The sequence below is a fragment of the Taurulus bubalis genome (assembly GCF_910589615.1).
Source record: "Taurulus bubalis genome assembly, chromosome: 17".
Classification (NCBI taxonomy): domain Eukaryota; kingdom Metazoa; phylum Chordata; class Actinopteri; order Perciformes; family Cottidae; genus Taurulus; species Taurulus bubalis.
This window is the reverse complement of record NC_136605.1, coordinates 14,480,503-14,489,895: the sequence shown is the minus strand read 5'-3', so window position 1 is coordinate 14,489,895 and position 9,393 is coordinate 14,480,503. Positions and strand designations below refer to the sequence as shown.

The following is a 9,393-nucleotide window of genomic DNA, read 5'->3' as shown; positions in this document are numbered from 1 at the left end:
TACTTGGTCATGAATGTCTAACTTGACTCCACAGCTCCAGACCAATCTCCCAAATTCCACTGCTTCCGGGACGTGAAGGCTTTATTAATCAGTTACGAAAAACCGTTACGTTTAGACATTAGATTGAAATCACGGAGGTTCACCGCGGCATGTCTGCACTTTAAAATGAAAATTAAATGTAATTTACATTCACCAAAGTCATCATCCGACCAACCCTCCTTAAAAGATCTGATACTCTTTCATCACAAGTGACGTTTTAAAGGTCACTGGCAAAAGCTTGAATGCAGTTGGTTCACCATCAGGACCAGAGATGGAGCCAGAGCATCTCTTCACACCACTGCTGGAGGCGTCACTTGTCCATTCAAACACGTTTTTAGTTCAGGCAATGCATCATTTATCCCCTTGCTAAAATAATACATAATGTAGTGCCTTCAACTGATACATTTTGTAAATGTGTACATCATGTACAATACATTGTTTATATATACCAAAAACATGTACAATTATGGCGGTACACGCAAATGCTGCTGCATTTTCATGTTGTACTATGAAGAGAAAAAGTAATGACAAAGTTGGTATTGTGGGTCTCATTTCAGAGACAGCATGAAACAGTGTATGCAACATCTTAAGAGAATCATAGTTAACAATATGCAAATTAAACTTTCTGATAAGCCCTCACATGCAGCGCTGCAGACATATTTTTTGTATAGTGCACACACACAAATACATATAAACACGATTTAATATTAATAAAACAGTCTTAGATGTTATATACATATACAAAACATAACATGGTCTTGATTCAGTGTAGCCATTAGCAGAAAGAATGACGTCCCCAAGAAAATCAGACACATCAAGATGATGGCTCCCTTTGTTTTAAAAAATATGCTTACAGAGCATCTCATTTGGAAAAAGAGGCAAAGCCAGCATAACGTGCATCTCGAGCCCCAGGATGATCGGGATGGCTCAAAGAAATCAGCTTGTGTGAGTGCAGGAAAATGCAGCTGATCTTCACAGCAGTAAATGCATTGGCTGCCTATAGTTCTGGGATAATACGGTTCAGTGCATCAGAGAGCCCATTGGACTGTAAACACCTCTGACATTGGCAAGGCCAGGCTGGTCACTGTCAAAACCTGCGGCAAGAGAAAGACACCAACAGAGTTTGAGTTAATGGTTATATTCTTTGTCACAAAGACAAGTGGCAGTAAAAACTAATACATGGAAAATACATTTTATATACAGGAGGAGACATACAGACACTTATCTGCAGAATGATATCATTATCTTGCTGATGAAGTAGTGCTGAATCACACAGAACTCACCTTGGTGTCACTGTGGTACGTGAAATCCCTGACTTTGTCCCCATTGGCTAATACATATCGAGGTGGTGAGGGCACCCCGAACACCTGCAGCCCTCCCAGCACCAGACCGTCCAGGGCCCCATTCATCCTGAGAGGATCACTCAACACCTGAGACTGAAGCATGAAGGGACTATTTATGAGGTCAAGATCAAGGGTTTTAAGCATTTAAACACAAGTGCATCATTCAGAAAAGAAAAGTAGTAGTGCAGTAAAATGCTAAACATTGTCTCTGCAGCTTTCCCAATGCATATATCACTCATCTCTTTCTTACCTGGCCAGCAGTGAAGATAACGTAACAATAATTTCCCATTTCGAAAGTCTGAAGTTTTTCCCCGTCATCCCAGAACAAGTCGCCCCGGGCCCAGCCGCCCGCTGACAGTGCCACGGTCAGGAAGAAAGGGTTTCTGCGTGAGGCTGCGGTTGTCAAAGCAGGCTCCTTCACAAGAAAAGGCACATCAAAGAAAACATGATGATGAAATGATATGAAATGCACTCTCCTCCCTTCAGTGTTTCGGCTAGTTTTCAGATGTAAGACGTCAGTCAGGATTTCATGATAGTTAAAGTTCAAAACAACCTGATACAACGTTTGATCATACACGTTAACGTCACTTTCATTATACTCAAAACTAACGTTTCTGCGTAGAGATAGGTAGCAATTAATAATATTATTTATACCATCATTTATAATTCCTATTATATTACAATAGGAATTCTGAGTATTTGATTCTGGGTTTTAACAGCATTGATTTATGGGGGGGATTTCTCCACCTTCGAATATTTGATCAATAATTAATCTACCACGTATTGTCTCCCCCTGAACCAAACGTCAGTAAAATGAGCTGCATGTTGGCAGCAGACACCCACCTGCTGGGGGATAATATGTCCTTCCCTCACATGAACGTTGATGGCGTCCAGAGGGGCTGGCAGGAGCAGGTACTGACCCTTACTGTAGAAAGGCTGACCCTAGTGAGCAGAGCACAGGTGAGCCGACCTCAAGGGGAAACAGGTGGACACTTCAGTAATGTGTTACTACAAAAAGCCTCAAACATGGCTGCCTTTAACAGGGACAAAACAAATGGATTAGAGTTTGGCTCACATTGTGCAGGCTATACCAAGTGCCAGAGGGCAGGTACGCAGCCAGCTCTACTGCCCCTCGCTCTAAGGCGGGGCTGATGAGAAGCGAACTCCCCCACAGGAACTGTCGGTCTATGTCCTGACAGTTATCGTCAGTGGGAAATCTAAGAGGGATGGATCAGAAAAAGTCTATGTTATAGAAAGTAAAACACGTGGCCTAAGTCATTTAATTTCCATAGGACTATAGAGGATAGAGAAGACACATACTCCATGAAGAGAGGCCTGGCCACGGTGGCAGCAGAAGTGTGTGCATGATGGAAGAGTGTGTAGAGGAAAGGAAGAAGGGAGTAACGGAGGTTCAATGCACTCCTCATGGCTGCCTGGGCCTTCTGCCCAAATACATAGGGCTCCTGAGGCTGAAGGACACAGAGAAACACGTAGACAATGACAAGATATAAAGTTACCTCTATTCATAATACATTAAACAGATGCTGCTCTAAGCGCAGTGGAAAAAACATACAGGGAGGACCCTGACGTCCTAAAAAACTACTGTAACTCATTTAATCACACAAATTAGCACATGCAGTACACACACAAACAGTGTCTCTGTCTCACAGCGTTCGACTTGTCGTTGTGGTTTCTCATAAACGGGTAGAAGGCCCCAAGCTGCATCCAACGCACACACAGTTCCTCGGTAGTGTTCCCTCCGAAGCCACAGATATCCGCCCCCACAAGGGGCACGCCGAACAGGCCGAATTGCAGCACCGCTGCAGGTGAGAAGGGTGCAAAAGGTCAGTTTAAAAACATTAAATGGTCTGTGGCCATTTCAAAAATTATGTTTTTGGAAATTCTACCACATATACATGTAGATCGGTTAAAAACTAGAGCCATCTCAAGCCAAACACAGTGTTATGATATTTCTTCACCAGGGATGGAGTATCGAAGCTGCTCCCAGTCACTCCTGACGTCTCCTGTCCACACTCCAGAGAAGCGTCCGATGCCAGGGAAGGAGGAGCGAGACAGGACGAAGGGTCTCTTCCCTCGTACCTTCACGAGAGCACTGAAGATGGCAACCAACACCGAGAGGAATGCAGTATACAATGAAAATAATAAAAAGCCAAACAACTCGGCCCGTATATTCTGGGATGTCACATTGGCCTCCAGTATACGCAATAAAAAATGTAAATCTGCATGTCCTCAAAAAAAGTCTGTCTTTCTATTGTTTCATCTTAACATAGTTCACTGGCAACCATACATTTCAATGAATTATACCACTACTATGTTTTATTCATGTGACACATTGTTGATGCACTTTTAAACTAGACTAGGTGAGAACATGCATGGATTTCCTGTCAAAAAAAGGGAAAAGATTTGCCTTTGCTACATGTGTTATCACCGGTCATTTTCTTTTGCTACCTGCTGCTATTAACTTTTTTAATTCTGCTGCTCACAGTAAAATAAACATGATCTGAAATCTGCATCGCTGCTTGGTCTAACCTGTGCGTGGCATAGGCTTCAGTCAGTCCGTACATATTGTGCAGGTTGTAGTGGGTGGACAGCTTCTGCTGAGCCGACATACAAAGAGTTCCCGAGTTCAACTTGCCTCCAACCACCTCTGTTTGTATGACGGCCAGACACACACAAAGGTTACACATGAGTGCAACATATGTAGCGATGAACAGATCAGTTATGCATCTATAGTCACTTACATAGTATCTTGTACAATTTCCATATCTGTACTTTAACGCAGAAACTGAGAACAAATGTAAAACCAATAATGTTTGTATGACTAGTAACGTGCAACACTAATCCAATACGCTTACTGGGTGTGTAGGGCGGGTTCTCAAGATCACTGTCAGGACAGCCCTCCACTGAGCCCTGCACAAAACTGGCTGGTTCATTCATATCCTGGAGGGTGCATGGGAGAAAGACATCAGAGGATAAGTTACTCTTTATGTGGTTTTAAGGTGCACACAAACTAAATACAACAAGTTATGTACACAACTCAGAACAAAAACACCGGACATACCTGATGTCTCATGTCTTCATAATAGTATCTGTTGTTACATAAGCCGTGCTCTGTGTTTAAATACTCACAATCCACAGACCATCCACAGGAACTTTAGAATGAAACTCTCTGATGCAGTCCTCCCACCAGCGCCTGGTCTCTGGGTTGGTGAAGTCGGGGAAGGCAGTTGGCCCCGGCCAAACCTAGATACAAAGCACGGATATGTGCATGACATACACACATCACAGTGAGACAGAAAAAAATACATCCCTCGGGGAAAAAAAGTCTCACCTTTCCTATCAGGATTTGTCCTGTAGCATTTTTAATGAAGACGTCTCGTTTCAGTCCATCATCAAAGGGCGAGTAAGTTCCAGGGGGACTGGCGCCGCTGATCCCAGGGTCCTTAGACACAAACCAGAGGGCATCAGTCACAAGTTAAGAAAGTTCTGCTGCCATCTACTGGAAAGACATCGTAACTGTCAATAATTACTTGTGCTAATTTAGAGAACTACACTCTATATAAAACAATTTAAACAATTGATGCTTGTGTTCTTAACTTTTTCAATTAAATGCTAAATTACTAAAATGATCGTTAAATCAGCATAAGCAGTTTGTGAGGTCTATTAAAACTAAAAGATGTCACACCAGGATCAGGATGTACTTCATGCCTCTTTCATGGAAGTCCTCCACCATCTCTGGGAGGTCTCCAAATCTCCAGGGGTCAAAGGTGAATACTCTGTCCTTATTTGCATAATCCAGATCATTCCACTGCACATCCTGGTGAAAAAAAGTCAATTTCATCTCATTATTGCGCAATGTTAATGATAACATAAAGTATCTGAAGATGAAACAACACCATTTTGTGTGTTGCCAAGTGTTTAATTAATACTGACAATTTTCACACATCTACAAAAATGTGTACATAATAAATGCACATATGTAGGGAAAAATATGAGCTGTAAAAACCATTGATAGAGCTTTGTGAGTACTTCCTTTACCATGGGAAACGTTGCATTGTGCATGCGCTGTGCCACATGTCGGGTAGTAATAGTGGTTGTGTAACCCCAGCGACACAGATGAAAACCCAATGACCAATAGGGAGGCATCATGGGATAGCCTGGGGATAAAGACAGTGCAAAAGAGAAACATATAAACACATCCACTCTTTATCAGGTTGCCTTAGGGCTTCTTCAAATAGTAAGTAGACAAGGATTCACAGGTTTTCCAAAACTTAAAAACCACACATGTATATGCACCTATTCCTCTTGCGACCTATAAATACATACCAATGACCTGAAGGTACTGTCGTATCACACTTTGAGGGTCAGGACCCAAGAAAACGTAAAGGTCCAGGATTCCACCGATGGCCACCCAGGTGAGAGCAGGGGTCGGCTGCAACATCACTTCTGTAGAAACATTTGGAAATATATTCAGGGTTAATAGGTATTCTCACATGAAAGTAAAATAATGATTACATATGGAAAGTAAGGACAAAAACATGACAGTGGGATGCTGTGTGTGTCTTATAGGAAAAGATAGCTTGGTACCGATGGCATTGCTGTTAAGAAGGAAAACTCCATGTGCCAAGCCATCCTCCTCCTGTACTATGTAGAATGGGTGGGAGCCATAGAGGTTAGCATCAGCCTGCAGAGACAAGCGGAGAGAGCATAGAATTTAAATTTAGATTTAAAGGTTTTAAGTTGAGAGGTTTTAATGTGCTATGAATTAAAAGGAGAGGATGATTATAATTGACATGATGGACATCCCACATGTTTTGTGCAGCATGAATACATTTTCCCCCTGTTTCAGATTATCTTTTTAACCCTTCAGATTTTTCTTGTGACCCCTTTTAGGGCTCCTGACCCTGATATTTGGAGCCACTGCAAAAGACTCACATGAGGTGCCATGTCTCTGTTCCAGAGAGTCAGAGAAGTCCAGTTAAGGTCCAGGAGGAGGGAGGTGTAATGCTCCCCGAGACCAGACACAAGGGAGGATGCTAGTGCGGTGGACAGCTGCAGGTACTGGTCAGCAAACAGCAGAGGAGCGACTGTGGTGTTCATGCTGGACAAGGCAGGACACAGGGAACAAACACACATATGATTAAACTACATGATGATAATGATAAAGAATATCCTCACATCACTCTTTTCATGCAGTTGTCTTATCTATCCTCGTGAGATGAACTCGGAGCTTGAGCATCTTGGGCACAAAAACCTCAATAAATATAGGGAAATACATACACTCTCATGTCTCAGTGTGTCTCATCTACTGTATACAATCTAATGCAAAAACATTCTGAGTCATTCTGACAGTCACAACTCTGATAGTCACTCAAAACGTTATTATCTTTGTAAAAGCTGATGGATTGGATTGCATTAGAGTTTGCATGTGTTGCTAATAAAATAGTTTTTGTAAATATAAAAAATATACTGTTTATAGATAAATAGCGAAATAAAATAAGTAAGGAAGTAAAAGTAGTAAAAAAAAAACTACAAAAAGTTTCAAAGCGCAGAATTTAATATATATATATATATATATATATATATATATACACACACACACTGTATATATAACTTATAGGCATTTAAATATAATTATAAATGTAAAATTAAAAGAAAGTGAACACAGTGCAAGTAGATAATGGGATTATAACAGAAGGAGAAGGCACTATCTCACTTGTTGATGGATTAGAACGATAAGTATAACTCAGAGTGTTGCTATGATGCCATTTATATAATTGCAATTGTAAATAATTGAACAAAGCTACTCACATCACCCTTCCATTGGATTTGCGCCGCAATATGAAGCCAAACGGGTCAGACTGGTATTCAGTGGAATAGAGGGCATCTTGATTATCAGCTTCGCTCTGAGGAACACCAGCTGGAAGTTTGACTTCATATCTCTGAGATGACGGGTCCTTTAACTTGAGAGACAATAAATTCAGTTTTAGCAGCACACAGTAATGAGCCGTGAATAGGCTATCAGAAGGAATAATCTCTTGATTGCTGCAAATATATTTTCAGACAAAACTATTCAGAAAAATCAACTTCAGCAACATTGACAATGAGATATTCTACTGACAACACATTTACAAAAAAATATAGTCAATATTAATTAAATAATCCATCTTGCCTTCGTCAAAATAAACATAACAGCCACTCTAAAGTTGATTACCTCTACACCATATTTCAGGTTTTTGTTTCATGAAAAATGAACTCTCCTGAATCCTCATACTACGTAACATGAAAGAAAATGGGAATCACTTTCCACGTCCTCCCAAATCACACAGTTCACACAATCTGTTTTCCTCCTCAATGTTTTTAACAACCTCAATGGCCAAAAGAAAGACACATTTTACTCTTTAATAAATACATGTTCCCTTCAAACTACATAACAGGAATTCAAGATGGGCCTCCTGCCCACAGCGTTACTCACAGTGAGATGGAAGCAGCCTGCAGCCTCTCCTGTGACTTCTAGGTGTGCAGTGGGGATCTCCCTGGGGAGATGCGACGGGGTGGCACGGGTCAGGGTGGCCTCCTGGCCTTGCAGGGTGGGAGTGAGGGGACCCATTCTATAGCCAGGGTACAAACTGGGGTAGAAGCACCAAGGAGGACCTGCAGAGTGAGGCAGAGGGTCGTAGCAGCATCCCCTCTCTTCACACCCCCTCTGGCTCAGAAGCCTGTCCCTGGCACAGTCAAACCGGCTCTCTGGGGCCATGGTGCATTTATCATCGGTCTCTTTCGAGCTTTCTGGGCGCACTCCCCTCGTTTCCGTTGTATTATTCCGCAGTTGTATTGGATTACCACCAAGTCTTTCATGTGCTTTTGTTGTATTTCGCTTTGCATAGTCTGATCTCACCAGCGTGGTCTGGTGGACACACAAGTGGTTGATGAACAAACATGCTGACAGCGCAAAGACGAGGAGCACAGCTGCCGTGAGGTGAGACAGCAGACCCATAACCCTCACTGGAGAAGCGCGTCAGTTCGGTCAGAGCTATTATTTAACATTTCTCTCCAAACAAGTAACGTGCGAGTAGTGAAAAACAAGTTGTGTTGCAAAGGAGCGGACACGCAGAACTTGACGAGCATAAGTTATCTACGAAGAAATGCTATGTGTGTAGAGGAGGAAGCGAAGTGCAGGCACTGAACTAGGGCAAGCGCAGTGGGACAAAAGTGTTCAAAACTACCACTGGTGCGCCTTCGCCTCTTCTATCTGGTGAATTAACGAAAACAACAGCGATGTCATGGCAGTCATAAAATAAAAGTTTCACTAAAGCAAATAAAACATATTGTAAACCAACTGCTGTCAAAAGTGATTTAAATTAAGACCCTTAATATGTTTCGTTTCCTAATCACAATAATGTAGTTAGATTTTCATCGCTTCAGACTTTAAGGGACAGTCCACCTCAAAATCAAAAATAATATTTCAGCTTTGTGTCGAATATAATGTGACTATATGGAAATAAACTGCCCATAACAAGGTAACTGACACCAAAACAATCAAGATTGTTTATTTTACCTGTAGTGCTATTAATCAATGTGTAATTTTTTTTGTGAACTGTCCCTTTAAAAAAAATATCTCTGATGATCAAGTCCTAGTTAAAAAGAAAGTGCATATATTGCAGAAATATGCGCCATTTACCAATTAAAACTATTTTATATGTTAAACACATGTTGTAGTACCTGTACATCTGATGACTACACACTAATTAAATAATACATTTACCTTTGTGTGCAACTACTATCAAAACCACAACTGGTAACTTGGTAAACATTTTTTATTCTCGTCTTCGCACCATATCGGAAAAGTTGGTGTTCAGGTTATATTATAACACATTTGATCATTTCTGCAGTACATGGTTTAGCGCCAACATGTGTAGTGGGGATCGCAATGAAGAGATTAACAGGCAAAGCTCTTACAATATAAATGAGCATCTCCTAAAAGGTCTAT

The 9,393-nt window shown here is 41.4% G+C and overlaps 1 protein-coding gene across 1 annotated transcript; it reads right to left on the bottom strand.

The window, feature by feature from the left end:
* Nucleotides 1-86: 86 nt before the first annotated feature.
* Nucleotides 87-8,400, bottom strand: gaa (alpha glucosidase; the record flags this gene model as incomplete). The annotated part of the gene is made up of 19 exons (XM_079233454.1): nt 87-1,133; nt 1,323-1,475; nt 1,633-1,797; nt 2,226-2,324; nt 2,458-2,599; nt 2,703-2,851; nt 3,051-3,202; nt 3,362-3,495; nt 3,933-4,050; nt 4,259-4,343; nt 4,533-4,646; nt 4,735-4,845; nt 5,089-5,220; nt 5,442-5,560; nt 5,730-5,849; nt 5,991-6,087; nt 6,339-6,504; nt 7,215-7,366; nt 7,879-8,400. 19 exons carry the CDS (start codon nt 8,398-8,400, stop codon nt 1,068-1,070), a joined length of 2,796 nt encoding a protein of 931 aa, XP_079089580.1. The 3' UTR covers nt 87-1,067.
* Nucleotides 8,401-9,393: the final 993 nt, after the last annotated feature.